The sequence below is a fragment of the Rhagoletis pomonella genome, unplaced genomic scaffold (genome assembly GCF_013731165.1).
Source record: "Rhagoletis pomonella isolate Grant_MI unplaced genomic scaffold, Rhpom_1.0 Rhpom_scaffold_00003, whole genome shotgun sequence".
NCBI classification, from domain to species: domain Eukaryota; kingdom Metazoa; phylum Arthropoda; class Insecta; order Diptera; family Tephritidae; genus Rhagoletis; species Rhagoletis pomonella.
Window position 1 is genome coordinate 98,700,748 of NW_023458557.1, and position 15,152 is coordinate 98,715,899.

The window sequence follows — 15,152 nt, forward strand, 5'->3', positions numbered from 1 at the left end:
AAAATCACAGCAAGAGAATATTAACATATAAAAGGTACATATGAGAAAAGCTCATGAGTTGTTGTTTTTTTTGGCGTCACTCCCTTCTCTCGCCATAAAAAACGCTAAAGCATTATTCTTGAATTTATTTCAATCAATGGAGTTCCAGAAACAAGTACAATAAAGAATAAATCAAATATTTGAACAATATGAGCCATATAACCTTTATTTAGACGAAAAAACACCGAAGTTACTAATTTTTTTATTCACTCGAAAAAATCCTTTTTTTTTTTTTAATAACTTTGGAAAGTTTTCAAATAGAATGTTCATATTGGATGCAATGAAAGTTGGCATCATATACAACATACCTAAGAAGTTTCAAAAGTGTGCAAAATGGCAGCATGCAGAATATCTGTCGCAGTTATTTTGTAATTCTTGATTTTAACGATTTCTTTTTATTTTAAAAGTTTAAGTTACTTCAAAATTTTTATATTAAATGGTGAACATGTTCTTCTCGCCATAGCGAACCAATCTAGAGTAATAAAATTAGTGTGCCACCAAATGAAAAAAAAAAAATACATTGGTTATAAGATCACGACGATTTGCGAAGCAAAAATTCCAATTTTTATTGGCACACTCAAAATTCATTTTAAAATTGTAATATATGTACATGAATAAATTAATATATATATTCTTCAAGAATATCGAAGAAAAATATTACATGCTAATATTTAATTATTTTTAAATGATATGACTTTTAAGTTAAGGCGTGCGAGTAAACGAGTGTTAGCTGGGAGTGTATGGCGCTACGAAGCGTATACGTTACATACACAACTAAGGGTATATGAGCACGAGTTGTTATTTTTACTTTTTTTTGTATATCTTTTTAAAGTTTTCATTTAAATACAATTTCTGGATGTGATCTTGTTCTTTATGCAAAACTGAAGCTTATCTATTGTCTAATATAAGTGTGCCACCATTTTCGACCAAAAACACATTTTTGTCGAAAAATGTAACAGCTCGTGAGATTCGCTTGTACAGACTATTCGTCATTTGAATAGCGCACCCTGTTAATCCTTAGTAGTGGAAGCCTTTAAGGCCACCTGCACACTAAAAACTAATGGAGTTGGCGGGAATTGCTGTCCTCAGAAATCGGAGCCCTTGTGTCTAGTCAATTCCACAGAAGAGTACGCCACCATTACCTTGTTGAAGAGATTCTATAATGTTGAGTTCCCTGAGGCTGAATGCTGGTTTAATTCCAGCACTGAGTCCGGACGCAGGTTAGGCATCATTTTTCTCTTGGGGGTATGCTTCGGTCTTCAAGGCTGCGGTATTTGGAATCTTCAAGGCTCTGGACTATGTGGTGAAATGAGTTTACGTGTCTGCAGTGACAACCAAGCTGAACTTAAGGCATTTGCCAGCCGGCTAACTACTTCCAAACTAGTTCGGCAATGCAAGTCTCGACTAAATTTTGTTGGTAAACATAACGAGCTTGCTTTAAGCTGGGTAGCAGGTGGTTCGGGTGTAACTGGTAATAAGGCATCTGACCATTTGACTAGAGAATGCTCAGACCTGATATTCCTCGGTCCGCAACCAGTTATAGAATGCCCACTTTAGGCCATCAAAGTCACCGCCAGAAACTAGGTGAATACTTCGCTCAGCAATGACTGGGACGCCTTTTCAAGTGATTAGCTATGAGCCTTTTGGTAGCGATGCACAGGGTTTTCGGCTATATGGAGGCAGGTGGAAAGATTAGTAAACGTGCACCAATTTTGCTGCAACTTGACATGTCCTCTAATTATTAATAGAAATAGGGAATTATGAAATATGGTAAAAATCCGTCCTTGTGGGCGGATACATTAAATTACATCCGATTTCGGCGAAATTTAGTTTCTACTCTCTACTTTATTAGAAAGACCTAAATATAAAATATGGGGAAGTTTCGATATTCTTAATTCTTCTAATTTTTGGTGGGATTTTTGTGAGAAATTTCGCGTATATGACTTTTACTTTTCCCTCTCCAAGCACAACGATTTTTTTTTTATAGTCGAAACACTGTGCTCTGTGTTGAGAGACGAACTGCTGAGCTTTTGGAAGCCAACGAATTTGCTTCGATTTAAAGATTTAAAAGGAAAACGAACAGTGCAATGGACTGCATGAGGCCGACAAAAATAAGCCTCGTAAAAGCCAAAATAGTCTCACAAATTTAATCATAATGGGAGAATAAACAAAGATAATTCCGTATGTTGAAAAAAGAAGAGCAAGAATAGATCCTTTTGCCATCTTGATTAAACCTAATTGCTCCAGTGACCCAGCGAAAGGTCTCGGGACATTTTAAAGAGACGTTCCTACCACAGTTTTTTCAGAAGTCTAGCTACATATTTGCCTGCTTCTTGATCAGAATAAGCAAGACATTGAAAAAAATGAGCTCAACGATCTCTTTTACAAATTTGCAATAAACAGAAATAAACACTTGAGCCTCGAATGCACGACAATTCTTACCTACAATGAAACAACCTAACACCCACGTCTAACTATACCCAAGCTTAAGTACACATTACTTACCTACATCATACATGCAACATGTACATGCAACGCACGATTAAATGTGGCATCGCGACAGGACACGCCATGTCAATAAATCCCAATTTTCAATTTACACCCAGCGCAAGCACTCGACTTGTATACATATGCACAAAAATATATATACCGATAGCTTGTACCACCAGACAGATAGACAAACTCATCAAGCAACTGTGTAAATGCGCCAGGATAAAGGCGAAAGCCGTACACAGAACGGTGATAAGCTGAGACCATTTTACCAAACAGGCCAACTAACGTTTGCTGCCACGCCAGCAACCAAAAGAGGTAAAGAAGCAGGTAGGAGTGAGGGGGAAGAGTGAAACAAACAAAAAAAAATTACGTGCAACTTTCCAGCTTCCGTCGGCAATCAATTTTACGGGTCTAGTACGCTTTGGCAAGCAAACAAAGCGGCACAAGCACAAACACGCGCACACACACACACACACACTCACAAGGATGCGAATGAAACCGAACTGAAGCGAGATTATATAGCCACGAATTTGTTGCATTTGCCAAGTTGCAAGTGGCATACATGGCAAGGAGCGCGAGTGAGCGCCGGTATTGGGGGTGGATATATGTTTGTATGTATGTATGCACGTAATTGCAGTTGTAGCTAGCATCGTGGCGTTGGCGGTGGCGACGTGGTGTGGAACACGTGGTCCAGCTCACATGAAGGTATTAACGCGTAACATCATCAATGCATGATTAACCTGACGAGACAAAAAAAAAAAACAACACGCGAGGGGCGAGTAAGAAGGATGCAGAGCAGAAATGAAAAAAAAAAACTGCGAAAAAAGGAGTGGATGAATACGGTTTAGAAGGTTGGACACGAGCATAAATTTAAGAGCTCACTCTATGCTTTTGTACGTGGCAATATTTGAGCTGTATGCTTGACGACTTTCGGCTTTGCCTTTACTCTGCGAATAGTTCTCAACATTGCTCATACATTTTTTTTTTTTTTTTTTTTGCAGCCACGCTGATTTATTGCCTTAGCATCCTTTCGCCTTCTATCACCAAAACTGGTTGCGGTTCCCGCTTAGGTCAATCGTCTCACTTTGCCACTTTTATGTAAGTAGATTCTTACATGAGTGGCTTCGCGTTTTCGGCCATCAAGCCAAACGTTATCCAGCTTCTCCAACAAGACGGCAAGGCGTTTGCATTACCTCACATACATACAAATTATTGTTAGTTTGTCCACCTTCCATTCGAAGTAAATCTTATGGCTGTTTTCGCCAATTCCTGAAGTTTCCTCTCCTCTTCTTCACTGCCAATGGACTTTCATTGTCATTTACTTGACTAATCCATTGTCAGTTGTCCGTAGGAGCAGGGTGCAACATACTTACATACATCATACGTCTGTTCTTCGTGCCATTCGTGGTTCAACATAGCAGAGAATCATGCAGGCTACTGCCTAAGAGTTGAAAGGGCATTTATCTACATAAGTAGATGAGTATCTCTTATACATACATACATAATGTACATACACATATGTATGTATGTGAGAATTGTACTTAATTTGTTCTGGCTTTGTAATTTTTGACCGTATCGAATTTCATTGTTGCTTTATACTGCGACCTATAGACCGAATAGTCAGCATTTTTTCAATTATCACTCCTCTACATACTAGCGAAGAATTTTCGAATTTCTTTAACTGAGTGTAGCACCACTATGCCGCTCACGTACTTTAACGTCAAAAAAGAGACATTCGAAGAGTGTGTTGTTGTTTCAGAACTTTCTCCGTTTCAGTCACAACATACGATCAATGCATTCGCCACTCGACTCTTACACCTGCTCTCAGATACCACTTTTCAACAAACGGACCTATGCTAGCAGTGGAGCCACATTATCCACTCATTATATACCGCCGACGAAGAAGAGGTCGAGTTTCAGCAAAACCCAAAAGAATAACTGGTACGATGAGGAATGTCACGAAACTGCAAGGAAAAAAGATATAGAGCACGACGTCCGATGTAGGGAGCTGAAGTCGGAAGAGAGATATGTATATATGTATATAAGAAAAAGCTTGAAATGCTAGCCGACAGCAAAAACGCCTGCAAATTTATTTCTTATGCTGGTTACAAGGTCTTATCGAGCGTATTATGTGAAATACTGAAGCTCACCGTCTACGAACTGATTGGGACCTATCAGTGTGGCTTTAGACTTGGAAAATCCATCATAGACGCCAAATCTGGGAAAATACCCGTGAGAGAAGGATCGGCACTCTCCATCTATATGTCGACTTCAAAGCCGTTTTTGGCTACACTAGAAGGACTTGCATATAGCCGCGATGTCTGAATTTGGTATTCCCGAGAAAGTGATTCGGCTGACGTTGAGCAATACCACCAGCTCCGTCAGAATTGGGAAAGACCTCTCCAAATCTACCAAACGGAGTTTCACAGACAGGGCGACTTCCTTTCGATTGATTTGTTTATTTCTTTAAACTGGATGTTAGAGACGATAAGAAGAGCCGCAGAAATGAGTGTACAATTGCTGGCGTATGCTGACGACATCGAAATTATCGGTAAAAACAATGTCTGTTCAGCCTTCTCTGAATTTTTTTGTTATATTTGAACGATCCAGCTTCTTAAGATTGCGCATTTATATAAAGAATTGGGTCCGTCTGTTTCTTTATCATTATGTTAGCATTGAAAATTACTAAGAACTATTTACATAACCACTGCTCAATAAAAAATCTCGAGTTCGCTGAAAAAGGCACCGAGTTTGAATCAATTGGAAAAACACGTCCACGGTTACTATACCACAAAATAAAGTATTTTTTTTTTAAGCAATTTTGGACGTTGGATAGATAACGATCTTTATAATCATATAATTCTAGAAAATATCAGGTATATAAATAATTATTCCAATGAAAGTTTTTAGAAATAAACTATCACTTCGGGCAAGTTAAAAACTAGCTAAACCTTCCTTTGTCAAATCTGAATCAGACATTATAAATGGAGGATAAGTAGCTGTTCTTGTTGTAACAACATATGTACAAAACTTTTGGAGTGAAAGTCCTCGGCCAGATATGAGTCTGGGTCGTTCCGGTTAAGTAGAACCGTCTGCCGTGGGAACGTCCAGTTTTTCAATGTTCCTTGTCGCTTGGATAATCCCTGTTATCTAAACGTTTTTCTAGTCCAGTAGACTTGTATATTTCATTGGCCTTGGTTGCATCAGGTTAACGGGCTTATTTCTGTGTTTACAACGTATTTTATAAAAATAAAGTGATCTGATATTTTATAAAACAAAAACGTCTCAACTAATACGGTGTAACTTCGGATTTTGTGATCAAAAGAAAAAAAAAAACAAAGAAAATTGCATGAATAATAATAGGTGCAATCCCGTATTCCTCGGACTCGGACTAGTAAAACTGTCAAAAAATAAAAATTCGCTCAGAGCGAGAGAGTAACATTGAAAAGTACGGGATCGCTTCCTAGTAAAAAATGGTAACTTCTGTCAACTTCAACATAACCTCCAAATTTTGGTTGTAAATTTCTGCTTATTTTGTATGTAAACACACTCAGCTCACACATGTAAATAACCAAAAACACTTTAAAATTCATTAGAATCCACTTAAACAAGTAATTTAATACTTTTTAACATGAATTAGCAGAGTGTACTTTTCTTTTGTTTACAATTTGGTTGCCAAACACACTACAGCTGATCGTTTGACACATTTACCAGAATTTACCAGCAAAAAATTCTCGGACTAAAACTGGTAACTTCTGACAGAGAGAGAACCGTATTTACTCTCTTTTTTGTCCTCTCAATAGTCAGAGAACCGAGTACGGGATCGATTTCCAGTAAAATCTGACTGATTCTGATTATTTCTGACTAGTCCGGACTCGTACGGGATCGCAACTAATATAAAATGACCCACAATAAATGAAAAGAAAATATTCTACTACCAAAACTTTTTAAATCAGTGTGCAGCTCTCAAGAAAAAAATGCTCGTATAGATATTTATTTCTTCAAGGAAATTTACAACAACAGCAGAGTAATCAAACATATTTCTTAAGATTTTTCTTGAGTTCTGCAGACAGCCCTTTAACCCTAGAACGCATAACCGTGTTTCCACTAGCAATTTTGAACTGGTGTAGCTAAAGTACCACTAATAGAAGAGCACTGAGACTTCTGATCCAGAAAACTAAGGTATTTCTGCGTAGTTTGAATGGTCACTTATGAAATGAGGTTCTTTGGTACCGCACCTGGCTAAAAATCATTCTACTGAAGTATCGTCTGGGTAGAAACTGAACGCCCATCAGGAAGCGAGCTAGTCTGAAAAGTCACACCCCCAGTGTTGGGTTGAGCGGTGGGCTTTAGACCCAGCCTCGGATGACCATGGCAAACGTATAAAAGACTTCGAGTGAGAGTCGTCGCCGAATACGGTCGTTCACCCTAGTCGACGACGGTCTCGCTACAACCCAGATCAGAAAAAGGCCTGAAAACGAGTGTGGAGTGCTACGTTTCAGCATTAAAAGCTCCGTCAAGCCACGTGGTTGTCTTTTGACATGTGGTGACATGCGAAAGGCATGCTTCCAATGTTTTAGACGTACGCAAATTCTGAGGGCCAAACATCGACTCGGACCACTATATTGTTGCAGAAAGGATACGCACAACCCTTGGTGCTGCCTGTTCCTTTTCTTTAGGTCTTTCACTTGTCTCGACGACCCTCCACACTCTGAGGATAGCCGAGAAAATAAAGGTGGGCATGTTATTAGTCCACCTAAAAAGACAGCCACGGATTCTAGTAAAAAAAAATCCTCCATCCCAGTCCTTAGAACTTATTAATTTATCTTCTCCATGCCCTCAGGCATTGGAGCCTCCGATTTCTAAAGCCATATCCACTAGGTCTACTTCTAAAAATAGTCAAACAGTTGATTTAACAGTGTTGCCATCAACATCTCAAACTCCACTGTCTAACTTAGTTCCTCCGAATAATTCGGAGCCCCGCTCATCAGACATCATTACCAAAAAGTTGGTTGTAATTCCTCCGAGAAGATCAATCTTTGTCTCTAGATTTGCTAAAGATACTTCTTCGGATGATATAAAGTCATACATATCGACTAAAATTAGAACTAAAGATGTGCATTCATCGATACCATCCGAGGAAGTTAGTCTTCCTGTCATTGAATATACCGAATTTAAATGTATACGTGTACAGGCTGGAAAGACTTATATTTATTTAGCTCTTTGCTACATCCCTCCTAATTCTGCCGTATCGGTATATATGCAGCTAGTTTCTTTACTTGAGACCGTAAATGCAATGCTTACGGCATCCGATTCTATGATTGTTTTGGGCGATTTAAATCTGCCACATATTTCATGGAACATCATTGACACCGATGTTGTACCAGTTTCATATAGAGATAGTTACAATGTATTTCTGGAGGAAATGGCTGAACTTTGCCTCAAACAAATAAATATATGTCCAAATAAGTTTGGAAAGGTCTTGGATCTCGTTTACGTTGATGATGTTCCGAAGGCCTCTATTAATCGGTGTGATCCCCTAGTTTTGCCGGAAGATGCATACCATCCTGCTCTTGAGTTAAGCTACGAAATCATAAATGAAATACATAATAATAAGTCAAGTTCAAGTACTAGATATGTTTTTGCGAAAGCAAATTTCAGGAAAATTAACAAAGAACTTTCAAAGTTATCTTGGCCAATATATAGAGATGACGTGGAGCGTAGCTTTGAGCACTTTAATGATACTGTTTTCAATTTGTTTCGAAAGTATGTGCCAATACGTAATATTGTCCATGAAGAACCAATACAATTATGGTTCACTAAAGAGCTCAAAAAATTGAAAAATAAAAAGTCGCACTCTTTTAAACTGTATAAAAGAACGGGCTTACACAGTGATTACCTAAGGTACTCAGTTTTGCGGCATAGCTACTTTGCATTAAATAAGAAATGTTATAATTCATATTTATGTAAAATTAAGAAGAATTTAATTAACAATCCTAAATCGTTTTATGGTTTCATAAATTCAAAGCGTAAGGCACATGGTTTTCCGTCCGCTATGCATTATCGCAACACTGTATCTAGCGACAACCAACTCATTGCCAACATGTTTGCTCGGTTCTTTAGGTCCAATTATTCTGTAGACTTCCCTATAAGTGGAGACTATCCGTACGAGCTTTGTCCAATCAACTCTGCTTATATTCCAGTAATATCTTCCGATGAAGTTTTACACTCTTTAAAAACCTTAAAAGCGTCATTTAGGCCTGGACCTGATCATATTCCGACCTGTTTTCTTAAAAACTGCGCTGAGAACATCTGCGAGCCTTTAACAACTCTATTCAATTTGTCACTTAAACATGGCGTTTTTCCGTCAGCCTGGAAGGAGTCTTTCATAATACCACTTCACAAAAACGGCAGCAGGTCGTCTATAGAAAACTATCGAGGCATAGCGAAACTCTCCGCTATCCCCAAATTATTCGAAGCAATTATTGTTAACCAGCTGACATATTCTATATCTTCTTCAATTACACAATCTCAACACGGGTTTTCTAAAGGAAAATCTACTATGACTAATTTATTGGAGTTTACAACTCATGTCTCAAACGGTTTTAGAGAAAATGCTCATACCGACGTAATTTACACCGATTTCAGTAAAGCTTTTGACAAAGTATGTCACTCGTTACTCATCCGTAAACTCGACCTAATCGGCTTTCAGCCCAGTCTTCTTCAATGGATCTCATCTTACCTCTCTGATAGAACACAAAGAGTTATTGTTAATAATTGTTCTTCCAACATCATTAAAGTTTCTTCAGGAGTTCCTCAGGGAAGCCACCTTGGTCCGATTCTGTTCCTGATATTCATTAATGATATTTCTTCTATAATAAAACATTCAAAAATTTTAATGTATGCCGATGATGTGAAACTTTTTAAAACATTGTCCTCTATCGAAGAAAGGTCTTTGTTACAAGCGGATCTGAACAACGTGGTTAGTTGGTGTAATACAAACTATATGCCACTAAACCTTCAAAAATGTAAAGTTATGTGTTTCTCTCGGAGGGCTGTTCAACCAGCTGTTTATTCAATATCAAATTATAATCTGGAGCAGGTATCCAATTTTGTCGATCTTGGTATCACAATGGATTCCAAACTGAATTTCAACCATCATATTAATGTTACAGTCAATAAAGCCAAAGGCGTTTTTGCATTTGTAAGGCGATGGTCAAAAGAGTTCAAAGATCCTTATGTTACAAAAGCTCTTTTTACCAGTTTAGTTAGACCTATACTAGAATACGGATCTATTGTTTGGAATCCCCGCTACCAAGTTCATTCAGAAAGGATTGAATCAATTCAAAAACAATTTTTGCTTTTTGCATTGCGTAATTTTAATTGGGATTCAGATTACAATCTCCCCCCTTACACAAGTCGTCTAAAGCTCATAAATTTGCCTACACTCGCAAGTCGTAGAGAAATGCTGGGTATAATATTTATCGTAAAATTAATGACAGGCTTGATTAATAGCCCGGCCCTCCTGGCTGAGGTAAATTTTAATGTTCCTTCTCGAATGTCAAGACACTTTCGACCTCTATTTTTAAAGCCATGCAAAACTAATTTTGAACTAAACGAATCATTCCGTGGTTTATGTCAAGATTTTAACTGTCATTCCAGCACGTTTGACGTATCGGACTCGATTTTTACTATAAAGAAAACTATTATTTCCACTCTCAATAATTGAAATACTATCTTTAGCATATCCAATCAGCTGATGAATTTGATTCTGTAGCTGAATAGTTTTAGATCTCGACACTTAACAAACTCCTGTTTCCACTACTCGGCACGAAAAAACTAAAAAAAAGAAAAAAAAAGGTTCCGTACGTCATGCGGACTGCACCCCTCGTGTCGGTTGGGCGGGAATGGAGGGTAAAAAGCCGTTGGGATTAATTAATTAATTAATCTTCGTCAACTGACTCACTGTCTATAAAGGCTGCTTCTAATTCTACATTTGCAGGAAGCACTTCCACTTCAGATATTTGACATCCCTTACATTGGGCCCCTGCTCTTCCCCGTCCTCAGATAATGGATCTTCTCCATCGTCTACAATGGTAACAAAAAGAAGAAAATAATGTACGCCTCGTCTTTTGCAGCACTCAATCCGTCAAAGAAAAGGCATTGCAAATTACCCCGGTTATGTGTTTACGTGGTATTTTTGGTTATGTGGTCTACGGTAAAAATGAAAAATAGTGTAGCGAATGGTCAATTTTCCGCGTGTCAAAGGCTTTATGCTCTAAGTGGAATTTTTTGTAAGTCAGAGCACTTTGTAAAATAGCGGCTAGGCAGCAGTGGTTGTGAAAAAAACTTGATAGAACTGTAAGCGACCATGTAAATAAGCCTTGCAGAGTAGAGAAGAAAAAATTGGCTACATTTAATGAGATCTGGCGAAGTATTTACATATACTTAAGAGCACTCTTTTGCCACTCGCCTACAAAATGGTAACTATGTATAAATTAGTATACATTTTAAACACTTACCGCTTGAATATTTCCGTTTAGCTCCTTTTGAAATTGTGGTCTATTTGATGATGATGAAATGTTTTAAATAAAAATTCACCTTGAACCGAAAAACAAAACTAAAACGAAAAGAAAAGGAAAGTAAAAATTAAATGTATAATCGTTACAAATAAAGAAAAATAATGAAAATATATACATAGGTAAAAGATTGAAAAAAAAAACTAATTTTTCTTACTAGGATAATTCATCTAAACACGTAAACGCTTCGTAACCACCTAAACCTCATTTAACTTAATTAATTTTGCATGGAACACCGTTATTTACGAGGTTACGAGGTGTTTACGCGTTACTATTTTTTCGCTCAAAAGTAAATAACAAAAATTATGAAGTAACTGGCTTTCAAAAGAATAAAAAATAACGCAAACAATTTGGAAATACAAAGCAAACAATTTTTGATATTAATCATTGTCTTGAGACTCATCCCACGGACTCGTAAATAACAAATGAATAAAAGGCTAATTTTAATTTTACTTAAGCATTTTATTAAGGTAGAATTTACCGACCATTAAACAACTTTACATGATGATTATAGATATGTATGCATAACTCTACTAACTGCATAATGAAGAATATGACATATTTTTTTTTTTTTTATACATATATGCATTTACAAGTATGGGTCTATATTTGACTTAAAAATAACTTTTAGTTCTCTATAAGTATATAACTATTCATTCACATTTAGGATAAACAAATTTATATATTAACTATGCAATTATTGTTTTATTATTTATTTGTCTAGTAGCTACTTAGAATATAATCTGAATTATCGTTTGCTAATTTGAAGCAAAAATTAAATTGAAACAAGAATTTAAAAGTTTTCAAATTTCTACAATCCTTTCCTATCTTTACTTTAATTTCCTTTAAGTTGTTGGGTTGGCTACATCATGGACACGCGTGCCAAAGCATTTAAACCACGGATGGGCAACGCCTTGCCCACGGGCAAAGCTCTTTTAAGCTTTCTATATATTTTGTATAGACGTGAACAGAGTAAAAGCTCTCTCTGACCGTCGCTGATTCAAACGCACTCTGTACCCTTTTAAAAGATTACTGTATCCAACACTGGCTTAGAACAGTGGCAATCCGATAAAGCTTTCACTCTACGTCGGTGGTCCGGTACCGCCTGTCCGTGGGCAAAGCTCATTCAAGGTTTGTATACATTTTGTATAGAAAGCTTTGCAGAGCTTTGTCCGCGGGCAAGCTGATGGCCACCACCGATCCGGGCCCATTTTTATAAAATGTATAACAAGCTTGAAAAAGCTCTGTGCTTTTAGAGTGGTGATGGGCATCACCTTATCCGCGGGCACAGCTCTTTTAAGCTTTCTATATATGTATTTTGTATAGGCGCATGCAGAGTAAAAGCTCTCTCTGTCCATCGCTGTTTTAGAGCAATGACGACGAGAGAGTGCTCGTACTTTGTGAGCATATGAAACAATGGCCAATAAAATGTGCTTTTATTCGGTTCGGTTTTATTCATGACATGTCTTCGTCTTGGCTGCTTCGAGGTCCTAGACGATTGCGACAGATACACACTTTTGGGAGATTTATTGGTTATGCTGGATAGTTGACGATTGCGCGAAATCTTGAACTCTAAATATTATCACATTCAACGATATTCAGAGCAGCGACGGCCAGCGAATACTTTTACTTTGTAGTGAAAGCTTTTAAACGCTTTGCACGATGCGGGCTATTTTTCTGTCGTTACTGTTCCATGCTAAAGGTATGACAAAGAATCTGAAGCGACGACAATCGCAAACCTCGGAATATCACTCGAAAAAAAAAAAACATTTTAATGTGGCTCAGACAAAACGACTATTCCTTACGGCAGGTTGTTAAATTAAATTAAATAAAAATATTATAATTTTCTAGTCATAGTTTTTCAGTTTGTACATAGTAGTTTACAAGTTTATATGGTCCACAGCGAACTATCGCTACTTCACATTATTTATTTTTATTATTAAATATTTTTGATTTTGCGTTTTTTGATACCTTTCGTCATTTTTTAAGTGTGCACCATATTTCTTGATGCATTAAAATAACAACTCTAGCGTTAACATTTAATTTTATAACCTTCATATTTAACATTTTTGGTGCCAAAATGCAATTTTAGGTGTTTGAAAAAATATGCGAATTCTGTGTGCATATAAAGAAGAAAAAAGCTGATTTTTGATGGCCTAAAAATCATTAAAACAGTTACATTAAAAAAAAAAAACGAAATCAGCTTCATATAAATCGACAAGCTATTACAATTGCGCGCAGCTGTGTGAGGTGTAGCAAAATTTTACACAATTTATTTCAACTGCAATTTGTATTTTTATTTTTTCATCCATATTTTTTCTGACTAACTGTTTTTACATTTGCGCTGCCGTTGGAGTGTCCAATTGAATTGAATTTAGAAACGCCGGCGGCAAAGTTATTTTTTCATTACTTCTAAACTCGCAATGAAATGCGATGCGCATAACGGCTCAGCGCAAGTTGGCGCAGTGCTGCGGCAGGTGGCGGCAAGTGAGGAAGATGGGAAAAATCATAAATTTAAAATATCAAATGTAGAGTCCATACATTTTTCCAAAGCGAGATTGAGCACAAATAGCCGACGGATATTGGCAGGAATGAACAAAAAAAAAAAAAAACAAAATTAGAAGCAAGCAATCAGCATCAGTGCTGGGTAATATTGTAGCTGAAAGCTTTGGTGGGTGGCACAGGTGAGATGTGATATGATGATATCAAAAATAGAAAAAAAAAAATGCAAAAAAATAATATAAGATTTAGCACTGAATGAGAGTAACAGAAAGCAGGACGGGAATGACGAGGTTCGCGGGCAAAATGTCGAATGGAAAATAAATAAAGAAATTGCCAGCGGAATAAATCATTTGCTAGCACCCGCGCGCCAACACAAATACACACACACACACACACACACAAGTATTTATTTCTAACTGGAATTTTTATTTTGCCGTTATGCCTTTACACACACACACACATATGAGCGCAAATGTATGTATTAACTCAATTGCAGAATGCTTGGCAATGCGACGCTGCGATATTAGAAAAGAACACCATTGACAACGGCAAACGATGATGGCCGTTCATGCCATAATACTGTCACCTTTGTACGAAGAAGAAGAATCAGCAGCGCAGCGGTGGCACGTAAGCGGAGGCGCTGTGAATTCCGTCAGCTGCGCGCCAACTCGCATGCACACACACGCACGTCAATGCTGACTGCAACAACATTAACTGCAAGCATTAAATACCGGTAGGAGCAGCAGCACTGGCATTAGCTGTCGCACGAGCCGCCACCCTCCTCTACGTTCACTTCACCAACCTCAACGTCCACTTTCGCTTGGCTGCTTCATGCTTAGGCCCTTGCTTATGCATGTATATATTTTCATATTACAACTAAATGCTTGCAATTTTAGTTTTTTCCCTCTCTGCACACATATGCATGTATGCCTTATACACTCAAACAATAATAATTTTTCGCATTTTATTTTCACTTTAATTTCCAATGCGTCGCATTGCACTTCACTTGTCCACCTGCGCCGGCTCCATTGAATACATATCCCGCAAGAGTCGCGCTATGGGCACATTGCCAATGGTCTCCTTGAAGAAGAGCGCCTCAATGGTAGCTGCACGTATGGTACGTAGTGAGGGCAGCAGCAGCAGTAGACGTCCGAAGCGCGTCGCTTGTCGTGGGTAGCGTAGCCGCACATGATCGGAGAGTATGCATTGCGCTTGATCTTGCAACATCTCTACCGGTTGCACATCGCAGAGGCCAGCCGTTTCGGGTGCGAAGAGCGCGATGGCTTTCATGCAGCCGACCTCACTGCCGTCGGGCGCGATTTGGCGGAAACGGCAGAGTATCTCCTGTATGGTTTTCATCTCTATCTGGGTGGCTTCGTCTTGGAGCACGCGCTCTTTGATGAGTGGTGATTCGAGGATGGGCGTGAGATCGAGTGGAATTGTCCATTGGGCGAGATTGAGGAGGAATAACTCCTTCCAGGATTCCTGCGGCAGCGTGGGTGTGAGAAAGAAAGTTATTTAAATGGCTGCTAAAACAAG

The 15,152-nt window shown here is 38.0% G+C and overlaps 2 protein-coding genes across 2 annotated transcripts in view; both read right to left on the reverse strand.

Annotated features, from left to right (window-relative positions):
* Nucleotides 1–11,112, reverse strand: part of LOC118735946 — a 273,819-nt gene extending 262,707 nt beyond the window's left edge. Inside the window, exon 1 of the mRNA XM_036466002.1 lies at nucleotides 11,055–11,112. The gene's annotated coding sequence lies outside the window, so the exon portion shown is untranslated. The remainder of the gene's footprint in view (nucleotides 1–11,054) is intronic.
* A 499-nt stretch (nucleotides 11,113–11,611) lies between these two features.
* LOC118736437 (photoreceptor-specific nuclear receptor) overlaps nucleotides 11,612–15,152 on the reverse strand; it is a 40,887-nt gene continuing 37,346 nt past the window's right edge. Inside the window, exon 5 of the mRNA XM_036466532.1 lies at nucleotides 11,612–15,098. Coding sequence (XP_036322425.1) covers nucleotides 14,616–15,098 — 483 coding nt within the window. The 3' untranslated portion in view covers nucleotides 11,612–14,615. The remainder of the gene's footprint in view (nucleotides 15,099–15,152) is intronic.